We start from the raw sequence: 13,164 nt of genomic DNA on the forward strand, positions 1-13,164 counted from the left end.
AACCAATCACTTCTTTTCTGCCCTTTTTTTTTTTAACCATTTCTTCTCTTTAGTTGGTGTGCTGGGGTGAGCTACCAGAGCCCTTTTCTGAAGGGATGCCATGGGCTGTTTTGGTAAGGTGGACAAAGAAATAGGGACCAAAGCAGCTGCATGAGGAAGATTCGTCCGGTTTCATCCGGCCTTCCCTTCCATCTCTACTGAGGTATTTCAGAAAGAAGCTGGCTAGCATCGGAGGAATGAGGTTGCTCAGCTCCAAGTGAATGACAGAGGCCAGGTATGACTGGACGCCTGTATCTATGGGATCAGTATCTGTGATCCAAATATTCAGGGAAGGGAAGGCTTGAGTGTGGTGGCCCCCACTTTTAATCCCAGCATTGGGGAGAAAAGGGCAGGCAGATCTTTGTGAGTTTGAAGACAGCCTGGTTTCAATAGCAAGTTCCAAGCCAGCCATAGTAGGACCCTGTCTCAAAATAAAACACTTTGGGGAAGAAGTTGTACCGATGTTGAAGGTGCAGACTTTCTTGTATATCCCAAACAACACAGCGTAAACACAAGGATGCCGTCTACATCTGTGTACGATTCAGCACTGTTTCTAATCTGGGGGTGGGGCCCTTACTGAACTATTCTCTCTTTGGTGCTTACATAGTCTCAGATGTGGTACCCTCCAGAATTCCTACAACAGCAGCTTTCCCCCTACCAAAATACGACAGTAAAGAGAGGGCAATTTTGAACTTGAGAAGACAGAGCTTGTATCTGTTATAGACCACCTGAGTTCCTCAGCTGACACACACAATGTTCTAACCCTAGCCCAACCCACTGCTACGAGAGTCATCTTTCTTTCTACTTAGTGAACGGCAAATGTCTGTGGTACACAAAGTTACCTTCAAAGTGAGCAGGCTCCCAGCTGGTATAGGACAAGTGTTTAGGTGATCCACGTTATCTCTTTGGGCCCAGGGATACCTGAGTATCAGTCACTGGAGAGCAAGGTTAGCATACAACGCACAGAGCTGGGGTCACATGACTGGAGTCTACAGAGAGCCACCCAAAGGGACGTCATTCACTTATCACTGATGACAAAACTAAATGATACCAATAACTGTCAGAATCTCTGGACAGACAGAGAAGCCCATGTGCTAGGTAGGGTCTGGTCAGTGCTAAATTCTATCGGGTTCTACCCTATGAAACTGGTTATTGTACTTGACTGACAGAAGGCAACCTTCTGTGGTTCAACCTTATATTAGTACATTCTCAGTTAATGGCTAGGCTTTATAAGTTATTATTTGCATAAGGCTGTATTACTGAGGAAGACTAAAATTACTTCAAAGTGTAAGAAAACAGAAAAGTATAAGTTTATTATAGAACATTAGAAAAATGACCCAGATGACTGTTTAAAATACACAAACCCCACACTACTCAACACGACAAAGGCCCGAGAGCCACATCGGTTCCTGACAAATCACTTCTGAAAAGTTCTCAAAGATTTGACTCCAAAGTGAACTGGCTAGACATGATCCAAAAAGTAAAATATAAATATAAGGGCAGTTAAACAAAGGCAATAATTAGTTTACAAATGTCATTCCTGGACAGTGACTCGAGAATGGTGTGCAGGTGTGCATGTGGCCTGTCTGTGGGTATATACACACAGAATCAGGTCAAAAATCTAGGGAGCGGCCTGTGCCCACACATTTGAAGCCCCTGAGAATGTCATAAAAAGGATGTATAACATCCATTACACATCTGTCTTAAGAACAGCACAGCTCCAAACGTATGCATTTCTTTAGAGGGAAACGGTACTTTAACCAGTACAGACGACAGGAGGATGAGTTCCGACCACGCTGTGCTCACAGGCATCCCCTGTATCGGAGGCATCCATTTTAGTCTTGGGGCTTTAAGAACATCTTCTTAGGTTTTATGGCTTTTATAGTTCCATTTTCATCTTCTTCGTAATTGGCTCGGTCCCTTTTCTTGACAAACTTTTTTCCAATTGTTCCCACCAAAGTCTCATATCTGTTAGGAAGATGTATAGCACAAATTTAATTTCAAATTAAAAAAAAAAAGAAAAAAAGAATCAAGGCTTGCCAAAAACATCATGCCAAATGCAACAAGAAAAACAAAATTTATAGTGAAAAGAGACCGCAAGAATTAAAAATCTATGCAGCTGGCTAAGGACAATTAAATTCTCTGCTGGTTTTGTTTCTGCATCCCCCAAACAAACTGAGACATATGTGTGCTGTCACCAGAGAGCGATGGGAAGGAGCCCTCATGGCCAACGTGCCCCAGCAAGAAGCCACTGGGCCATCAGGAGCAAGCACATCCCATGACTGCACACTAGAGTTAAAACTCCATGGACTGTGCAGTCAGGACACCCTGGGAAGAGGACGTTCCCAGGGCCCCGGACTCAGTTACCTTCTTGCCATTTCTTCATCAGACACATCGACCTCTACCGTCTCGTCTTCCTCTGTTGCCTCTGCTTGGTTCTTAGAATTCATCTGAAGCATTAACTTCTGAAAGAGACAGCAGCGCTGGTCATCAGGGAGGCAGGGGAGGGGTTGGGGTCAAGGCCGCCGTCTTCTGGCAGGGCTTAGTCACAGAGTCCCTTGAGAGAATGGACAAAACTCTGTGCCGCCAGTGCCAGGAGCAGCTCAGGGTCCCGGCGACAGCTGAGCTCCGTGCCAGGTAAGCTGTCATTTACAACACAGACCCTGCCTGTCACTCACAGTAAAGGGAGGCACCCAGCTAACCATGAGACGACAAAGGAGAACAACCTTCTCCATTGCCTTTGAACGCATCTTTAAGCCAAATGGAAGGCAGTAGCTGTAGATCCACCCATGGGGGTAGCATGGAGGATGGGGGCGGCCATCACAGGGTGGAGGTCAGTGGATCTCAGACGATGTCCCGGGACTTCTTCACCTCTTTCTTCACACTGTACTAATCAATCACACTTGTCATTTTCTAACAAACCTTTAAGCAGTTGTTTCTTTCTAGCAAGGGGAGGCTGAGGGAGGAAGGCCAGTGAGGAGGCCCTCAGACACTCACTGACTTGGGCCATTCTCTGAGCTGTTACGCCTGAACCTTCCTATTGAGGCGGCTTTGGGAAACTTGCCCACCAAAACCCCAATCTTCAGCCAACAAATCCACAAACCCCAAATGTCTGCTTCCTTTTGCCTCCCAGACTCCCGCCCAGTTAAAGCTTAGAGGAGGCTGGGGCGGAGATGAGCAGTCAACAAGGTTAGTGTGGCCGCTGCAAATGTAACACCTTCACTATGTGCACACTGTGTCCCCCCACCCCAGAAGTAGCCCCCCTCCCGCCCCCACCAACTCTCCATCTTTAAATAAACTTTGGTGTGGTGGACTTAGGTGACTGCAGTTTTTCCAGAAAAGTGACTGTCATCTGGGGACGTTTTTGCCCATCAGGGGACAGATGACAGTGGCCAGAGAGAGACACTTTTAGTCACACCAGTTGAGCTGAAGGAAGCAGGTGTGCTGCTGGCATTGAGTGGGTGGGGGCCGAGGCTGGGGGGAGGTAGCCTGGAGGGCAGAGGCCTCGGGGTAGCCTGGACCATCCTTTAACATCCAGGACAGCCACCATATAGGACAGCCCAAGTGTCACTGCACACATTGAAGAACCATGGCTAATCTGGCACAAGCTAAAGTTGATACCACACATCTGCATGGACCAAGCCCACAGGAGGGCTCTCAACATAGGCACCAGGGTTCCTGTACTATGCTAAAGTGAAGGCCTGCTTTTCTGTGAACCCTGGTCAGGAAAGATAACTGACAGCCCGGTCACAGGTGAGCATTCATTTTTCAAACACATTTTTGAAGGGATTCATTGGGGGGAAAAAAAACCAATCTATTTACCAGCTTGGATTAAAATCTGTCCATTACAAAGTCAAATGACACCATTCTTAAGTAGCATTTTCCCATTAAGAGAGAGACATTTACAGATGCCGGAGAATAACTTCTCATAATAGCATGGCATGAATAGTCTTGACAGTCCTGTAAAAGACCCAGTTGAAACTAACAGTGGCTGCGTCAGGGACCGCACACTGCGCTATATTAAATTACCCACTCAATTCTTCCATAAAACCAGACTGCCACGCTGCAATTTCTTTAAATAGCTATGGCAATATTTCAAGACTTGTTATTTTTTTATATAATGAGGAGAAATGGTACCTGGTGGGGAAGAGACTGAAGCTCAATTATTGGCAGGAAAAAATTCAATTGGAAAAAAATTTTTCAAATTTGAAGCAATTATATTTAATACCTCAACCTCAGGATTAAAGCCCCTGAATGACATCCTTCCGTAGAGAAGATCTTCACACAGGGAGAAGCTCTGCTCCTCTACGATGAGGCTCCTGAGGAGGAGAAGAAATCCGTGTTACCAGTGCATCTGCTCGCAACCAAGTGCAGAGGTGGAGTCAGGACTGGGTGGAAATCCATCTGCTGGCTCTCCGGAGGAGCGAGCCAGAGCGCAGTGAGATCTCTACCCAGGGTTAGCAGTTAAAGCTGATCCACCTGGCCAACGGCACCGGGAGACAGAGCCACCGCAGCCTTGGGCATGGCTTCTCCCACCTCTGTAAATAATTACACCACACAAAGACCCCAGGAATTCTCGATAAACTTGAACTTTTCACGGCTGAAGCAAAAAACCTGACTCTTGAGTGACTCCCCCCCCCCCAAGTGCTCATTAAATATTCAGGAGAGTTGAATGGCAATTAGAACGCAGGACGGGGGACAGACGGCAGGCCTGGGCGGCTCTCACACATGGCCCGGTTGGCTATAAACACCAGACTGAAGTCTTGTCTCAGTGGCTCCTGGGTCAGTGGAGGAGCTTGTGACGCTGGGGGTTGGGCCAGCAGACAAACTGCAGCCGCAAGGGACAGCACAGACATCATGGGCACAAACGCTCTCGGGAACAGGACACAGTATGTCTGACTCCAAGAGTGATTCTTTAGTCTTTGGTTTGGGACCCAAATCCCAGGTCAGCATGTTCTCCAGCAAGCCAGCCAAGGCCAGTGACGGCCAGGCCTCAGACTCCTCTATGGAGTCCTGTTCTGCTTCTGACCAAAAACTACTCCCTCTGCCAAAACCACGCACAGGTGAGTCCAGGGCCTGGGGAGCAGGAAGGAAGGAAAGAATGGACATCCTGGTCCAGACACAGTGCCAGAGAAGAAACCATTTACATCACACAGGGCAACAACACAAACCTTCCGTTCCAGGCACTCACTCAGCACCCACTGTAGCCAACAGGACGAAACCGAGCACAAGTGTATCCACGGTGAACTACTGAGAGCAGAGGGCCGTGACGACTGTGAGGAACTGCCAAGTGGAGCAAGCTCTCCTTTGGGAGCAGGGAGCAGGGAGCAGGGAGCAGAGGCTGGCCTTGCTGAACTGGACAGTCAAACTCAAGTTCAGGACCAGAGAGGGGGCTGATACATGGTCAGGAAGAGAGAAAGGGACTTGCTGTGAGCTCTCTGTGACTCTCTGGTGGAATTTTCAGTTACATGGCTCCCAGGGGGGACAGATGCTCCTGGAGGACAGCTCTGTGGCCACTGTAATGGTTCCCTTGGGGTCGGCCGCACGCTGCTGTAAACCTAGGCTCTCACAGCATTAAACCTGTGCCCAAGTCCGGGTCATTCCAGAGACAAGTACAGAATCAGTGCTGAAGCAGGACTAGAAGCCCCCCAATGACCACTCATCTCATCTTTCCAGCTGGTGCTGTGGCCAGGGGCCACGGTATTCGGGTCTTTGCCTCTGTGGTCAGAGCCTTCTTTCTCTGTGGCCTCTGTTAAAATGTGCTATTGTTAGTACTCCAAGGGCCAACGTGGGGGAGGTCTGGTCTCTGGTGAGGCCATGGGAGAGTAGGGCCTGGTGGGAAGTCACCAGGGACACAGCATAGGGAAAAAAAATGCTGTCTCTGGAGTTCACAACAGTGAGCATCATAAAAGCCTGAGTCTGATCCTCGCCTCTCGCTTCCTGCCTCAAGACGCTCGCTTGTACACAGGGCTGAGCCGATACCAGTGTCAGGCATGCCCTTGAGTCTCCAAAATTCTCCAGCTAAACAAATCTCTCTCCTCCTTCACCCAGCCTCGGGCACTTCATTATAGCAATAAAACCCAGCCTCACATGCCAGGAAACACAACTTATAGAGTCCACCCAGATAATCCAGGACAATCTCTTAAAGATCCTGGACTTCATCGTGGCAGTCTGTCATCTCTCCCAAGGGTCTGCATGTGTTCAGGAGGTGGAGTCCTGGGTATTGATGATTGGGGGCAGAGGCATTTTCCTAGCCTACTGCACCTGGGAGATGAAGAGCAGCCTGCTGTGTATATTAGACAATTGGGTGGGGGACGGAATGGGGACGGGACATGACACTTGCGTTCTGTCCAGCCCAAGAGGAGAGATCAAGCTGAATCCCTGTGATATGTGGCAGAAGGGTCCTAACTAGGTGCATGGCTAATTCAGCCAGAGCAGAGCAGAGACAGTTCAGTGTAACAGACACAGTAAGTGTACGGGCATGACAGGCAACTGTCTAATGGGACAACACTCAACACTTTATTAGGGAAAACAACCAAACTCAGAGTTAGCGACACACACACACACACACACACACACACACACGAGCAAAACAGCAGGAGAACATAGTCTTCATCAGCAGAAGAAAAATAAGAGATGATGGAATTAGTTAAAAACTAGTTTAATGATTATAAAGCTACAAACATGCCACCTGAGTGTTTCAATGAAATATAAATGTGAAAGAAACCATCAAGAAGCCTGAATTTTAACTGGAAACTGCAAAAAAGAACCAGATAGGAATTCTATAGCCAAGAAAAAAAAAAAAAAACTGTGAAGGAGGGAACTGGTGTGGGCATGATAGGAACACCAAGACCCCAGTGCTCGGCGGCTGAGTTTGAGTCAAGCGTGGGCTGCAGAGGAAGGCCCTGCTTCCGACAGTCCTGCACCCACTAAAGAAAACCCATCTGAACTCATCACGCACATCTTCTGGATAAGAATACTTCGGGCTGGGCAGTGGTGGCACATGCTTTAATCCCAGTACTTGGGAGGCGGAGGCAGGCAGATTTCTGAGTTCGAGGCCAGCCTGGTCTACAGAGTGAGTTCCAGGACAGCCAGGGCTATACAGAGAAACCCTGCCTAGAAAAAACAAAAAAACAACAAACGACAACAACAACAATAAAAAACCTTTGGACCCCAGATGACTTCACTGATGAGACTTGATCAACAGTGGAGAAGAAACAATGGAATCGCGTCAATTTTATGCAAACCAGGAAAAGAAAGGAGTTGTGGACACTCAAGTGGCCTAAGTCAACCGCATTGCCGACGATGCACAGGCTACACTGGCTATGAATATAGTCACAGATTATTAAAAAAAATTCTGGAACTAAACTGGAAAAATAAGACTAAACAGGCTATTATGTCCAAGCCACATACAGTGCTCCCTCGCTGCAATCTCAGCACTCAGAAGGCCCGGGAGGACCGAGACAACTTATTTTGATGCAAAATTTTCTAAGTACAAGGATTAGACCCAGTTCCTCTTAACTGTTATTTTAATCTGACCTGAGATGTTTAAGCCTTTTACTTTGTGAGGAACAGATTGGAGAGGATGGTTTTCAGGTGACATACAATCTAAAGCCAAGACATAGCCAGGTGCAGAACTATAGTCTGTTAAGTTAGGATGGAAGACAGTGTTCAAAATGTTGGACTGGGCGTTGGGTCTATCTTATACCATAGAATTTACAAAAATGGTAGTAGTTGCGCTTAATTTATATTTTGAGAAATTTATATTTTTTAAATTAAGCAGAAAGGGTGAAACGTTGCAGGATTTTCCCTGTCCAATCACATTAGGACAGTGGGAAGTCTGTGATTGGACAGGCTACGAGTCGGAGAGACAGAGGTCTCAGGAGAAGCCAACATGGAGGCAGAGGGACTGGAAGAAGAAGCCACAGGTAGCTAAGATTTTCACAAGGTTAGAATAATTGGGGTAAAGGCTTTATCACTATCAATTGGCTCTGAAAGTATTGTAATTGGCTTCTTGTAAATTGTGATTTATATTGTTATATAAATCTGATTAGGTAATTAAGCTTTAAGAGTCATGATTTGCTGGGTGGTAGTGGACACGCCTTTAATCCCAGCACTTGGGAGGCAGAGGCAGGCGGATTTCTGAGTTCGAGGCCAGCCTGGTCTACCAAGTGAGTGCCAGGACACTCACAGAGTGTCCCTGTGTACACAGAGAAACCCTGTCTTGAAAAAACCAAAAAAAAAACCAAAAAACCAAAACAACAACAACAAAGTCTTGATTCTACCTGGTAATTAGGTGGGGTGTGTGGGGCATTGAGTGGAAGTGAGAAGAACTGGGCTGGGGGAGGGGGTGTATTTTAGAGATGGCCTGGCAGGAGCCCTGTGGCCTCAAGGGGCCAGAGAGACAGCAAATGAGCTCACGTGGCGCAGGGGCCAACTCCAGAGAGCTGGAGGTAGGAGCATGAGAGCTTGTTTTAGTATTTTCCCGCAACATTCCTCATCTGTGCTAGCCTCCCCCACCTTCCCCTCCATCATAAACCCCAGTAACCTACTCCTTCTCCTTCAACTCCGGCAAATCCAGGTACCAGTGCTCATCGCTGATCATCTTCCGCTCCTCCTCTTCCAGCTGTTTCTTGGTTTCCGAGTCCAGGCCTCTTTGCATGAACTGTTAAAACAGGAGCAAGCCCTTGTCAGTGCCCTGGCTCATGGGCAGCCAGCCACAGGAACCAGGGCACCCGGCAGACAAACGATTCCCTGAGTATCAGTGACCCTTGGATTAGTGACCCTGTGGGTCAAAGTACAGGTGCCTCACACTGCCCCTTACATTCTTGGTGGCAAAACCTGACGAACTGCCTCCTATCTTCAATTTTGCTTAGCAGATACATGAAGGCACACAGACAGTCACCCACCCATATCTACACTGGACAGAGGATAGAACATGGCTGTGAACCAAGCATGTCTAGGGTTCGGAAGACCTCAGAACATACTCTAAAACTAGCAATTTCACCTCCCTCAAAACTGAGGGTTCAGAGCAGACTCTGGGAAACTATAGCTCTCCAGCTCGATCAATAACTGTCTAGGGTTTTTTGTTTGCTTGTTTATTTCTTAAGGTTTCCCAGATAGGATTTCACTGTGTAGCCCTGTCTGTCCTGGAACTCATGATGTAGACCAGGTTGGCCTTGAACGCCAGAGATCCACCTGCCTCACAGGCCTCTTCAGTGCTGGGATTAATGAAGCATTGCTGTATGATGTTTTCTATAAACTTAGGTTTTTCCTCTGGGCCCCAAGCTCCCATAAATAACGACTCTGAGACTCAAATATATTTATAAAAACCTAGGCCAGATAACTATGTTCCCTGACTATCTTATAACTTAACAACCTATTATTCTATTCTAAATTCTGCCACTTGGCTGGTTACTGGGACCCCAGTTACACCACACTGTCTTCCTGTGTGTCTAGGGCCAAATCCCCAGTGCTTCTCTCTATCCCAGAATCCTTTCTTCCTATGGATCTCCCACCTCCTGTTTCCTGCCTAAGCTAATAGGCCAGCAGCATTTTTTATTGACAGGTGAATGCTTTTACACACTGCACAAGAGATCATCTCTACAGAGCACAGTCATGGTGACTCAGTCCTGAGCTGACTGTGGTGGGCTGAGGAGGGCAGTGGGTCCTCACTGGCCTACAAGCCTACAACAGTTACTGTCTTTTTCTTTACACAGTACCCTGGAAGGTCCAGAAAGAGCCAAGACTACAGACCAATACTGTCGCTAGTCAAACCATCTGACTGGCGAACCTTCTGCCCACATCCCCACCTCTCCCACCAGAAGTTCCCCCATCCTAAATATCTGCCCCAGCCAGAGGAGTGCAAGGATGCTGACAGGCCTGCCATGATGGCTCACTGGTTCGAGGCACTTGTCGCCAAGGCTTGACCACCTGAGTTTGATCCTCAGGACCCACTCGGTAGAAAGGAGAGACAACTCCCAGAGGTTGTCCCTCTGACCTCGGTGTGTGCCATCGTGCGTGCACACAAACACATAAAAGATATAAATGCATTAAAAAGGAGGAGCAAGGAGAGGAGTCTGGAGAGATGGTTCCGTCACTAAGAGCACCGGCTGCTTTTCCAGGGGACCTAGGTTCGATTCCTAGCATCCACACTGGGGATCACAAACCCCGGTACTCTAGTTCAAGGGAGTCTGACACCCATTCTGGCTTCCTTGGGCACCAGGCGTTCACGTGGTGCAGACACACACGTGGGGGAAACCTTTTAACTAAAACAAACAAAAACTAAAACATACCCTGAAAACGGGTGAGCGAGGACTGAACGCTCGAGGACTGAACGCTCAGAGCTCTCTCTCTTGTCCCATTAGCTCCAGCAGAACAGCCACCTCAGCTGTGACTGTTCTAGGCATCTAGGCTCCCTGCCTTCTTCTAGGGTATCCTGCCTCAACTGTGCCCACCACCCTCCATTCCACCAGCAAAGGTCTCTGTCAATCCAGCTGCTGAGGCAAATGGAACACAGGCAATGCTCTCACACATACTCATCCACTTGGATGTTGTTATCTTCAGCATCCACCCTGACTACCTAGCACATGCTCATTTGCCTTATGCCAGGAGCTCAGAGCGCTCGGTGCTCCCCAGGCCCGCTCCATTCCTCTGAAATCAGTATGATTACAAACTGCTCCGGCTGGTCAGGACCTCGACTTTGCTCACGAGCAGGAAGAAGTACTTCCCTAACTAAATTAGGGGCATCATCCTGCCCGCCCTCCTTCCACATCCCAGCTCAGCTTGCACTCAAAGCTCATGGGGGAATGCTCACTCCCCGGCCCTCGACACAGCACCCATTTATGCCTTCCTTCCTTTTCTTGGAAACACATTCTCTAAGAGAGTTTTCATTTCACCATAAGCCCTGACAGACTACAACTTCACATGGTGAGGCTTAATGAATCAAATCACCTTTAATATGGTGGGGATCTGCTACCACCCATTAGAAACACTACTCGGAGCGCTAATTGTTTCCTGGGCTAGCCATATGTAAGAGGAGACTCTATTAGCGTGCTGGGGCACAGTGGGCCACAGCTCCCAGACAGCTACACCATCCTGGGGTAAACTACTGAAACTCTACAGTGTACTGTGTAGCTAAACTATACCGCTTGGTAGGTAGGACAGCTGTGTTAAACACATGTTTATAATACAGTTGAGTTAGGCGTTGTAATCAAGCTCCCCGTGTGTTAGAGACAGGTGCTACAGGCTAATCATTACAAGCAGAAGCTCTGGGGCCCGATGACCGGTCTTTTCAGCTGTTACTTCTGTCTCAGATACCTCAGGTGTCAGAGATGATGACTGTAACTCCTTCAAATGTTACTATGTGAATTAAGTGGTTCAGTATATACAATACACGGAGAACAATGTCTGAATATTGGGAGGACTGTATATTATTTAAGCTTCAAGATTTAGCTTTTCCCTGTCTTAACTCCTGTGTTCATCTGCTTTTAACCCCACACCCCCTTTAAGTTGTGGTTAAACTGCTTCCGTTTTAATGACGTCTGAGATAGGGTCTCATATCTAGCTCAGGTTGGCCACAAAATAAGCTCCTGCCTCCATCTCCCAAGTGCTGGGATTACAAATGTGTGCCATCAAAGCTACTTCAGCTGGCTCAAGTTGGCTCAACTTCAAATTTAAAAATCATGGGATGGGGAAGTTGGCTCTGTGGCTAAGAGCACCCTTGACTCTTGCCTAAGTCCTGGTACTCATACCTGCTGACTTAAAAACTCCAGTTTCAGGGGCTCCAACACTCTCTTCTGGCCTTCGAAGGCACCTGAACACACATGGTGTATATACAGCTATGCATGCACACACACAAAGGAAAACTCATTTTGTTTAAAAGTTAGTGGAGAACTCATTTCACCTCACTGCTAACATTTTCTCCATTCCCACCACGAAGACAACCTTCACCCAGAACACAGGAACTTTTTTAGCTGGTCTTTTTGGCTGTGAGCTTTCACGTTGTAGGGCTGGGCCTTTCTGATTAAGCATCATCCACAGTACAGTTAAAGTGGCCTTAAAAAGGCAATAATTAGCCAGGCGTGGTGGCGCATGCCTTTAATCCCAGCTCTTGGGAGAGGTAGAGGCAGGCAAATTTCGGAGTTCGAGGCCAGCCTCGTCTACAGAGTGAGAGTTCCAGGACAGCCAGGGCTACACAGAGAAACCCTGTCTCGAAAAAACCAAAAACCAAACAAACAAAAAAAAGCAATAACTCAGAAAACGGTTTCCTCCTGCTCTTGAGGCGACAGGAACAAAACTTCAGCCTGGCTTACAATTCCTTGGATGTGTGACCACTAAGATTTCCAGCCTCATTTTATGCTCCTTGTCTTTCAGACGTCCGAGCTACCTTTAGTTCTTAGCAACGTCCCTGATTTTTCTCCTTCTTAGCTTCTGGACTCACTTTCCCTCAGTTTAGGACACCACCTGCCATCCCTTACGTTGTTCCTCCTTAGGGACCACTTCTCGCGAGAAGTCTAACTCCCCAGGCGGCCCAGACACTTCAGCCACCACGGTACTCAACACTGCAGGCTCTGATGGACGTTGTGCAGGCTCCCTCCCCACATCAGGCTAAGCAAAATCTCACCCCTGGTGCCCAATGGCCCGCAGGCTGAGCGAATGAATGGGGTGCGCTGGCCGCGGCCATCCCGAGCCAGTCTGCTCATCGCTTCGGCCCGAGTCCCACTACGGGACATCTCGGAGCTCAGCAGCCTCCCCGCCCGACAACCCAGCATTCCCCGACCTCAGCACCTTCATGCGCAGCAGGTTCTTGGATAACTTAGTCTTGCGCTCCGACGCCATGTTGGACGCACTTGTAGAGGCTTTCCCGCCGCACTGCGCTTGCGCACGGTCAAGAGCGGAGCGAGACGAGACCACGCTCTAGGCCCGCCCCCGCCACGTCGCTTATAGGCGTGGCAAAGCTTTAGCTCCGCCCCCGCGCCTTTACCACGCCCCCGATTAGTCACACCCATCGCGCTGCCCCGCCCGGGCACCTTGCCCCGCCCACGTGCCTAGTGCTTGAAGCTGCTTCTGGCTTCTCAAGCTCCCGGAGCGCGTCTCTCCGCAAAGAGCTGTGGTAGGAGCTCG

The 13,164-nt window shown here is 48.4% G+C and overlaps 1 protein-coding gene across 1 annotated transcript; it reads right to left on the reverse strand.

Moving 5' to 3' along the window:
* Positions 1-1,327: 1,327 nt before the first annotated feature.
* Positions 1,328-12,951, reverse strand: Mphosph6 (M-phase phosphoprotein 6). Its single transcript, XM_021170734.2, has 5 exons — positions 12,829-12,951; positions 8,592-8,704; positions 4,268-4,358; positions 2,407-2,504; positions 1,328-2,007 (listed from the first exon to the last, which is right to left on the reverse strand). The coding sequence occupies exons 1-5, from the start codon at positions 12,877-12,879 to the stop codon at positions 1,875-1,877; spliced, it is 486 nt and encodes a 161-aa protein (XP_021026393.1). The 5' UTR covers positions 12,880-12,951; the 3' UTR covers positions 1,328-1,874.
* Between the last annotated feature and the right edge of the window lie 213 nt (positions 12,952-13,164).

Source organism: Mus caroli, chromosome 8, assembly GCF_900094665.2.
Source record: "Mus caroli chromosome 8, CAROLI_EIJ_v1.1, whole genome shotgun sequence".
Lineage (NCBI taxonomy): Eukaryota > Metazoa > Chordata > Mammalia > Rodentia > Muridae > Mus > Mus caroli.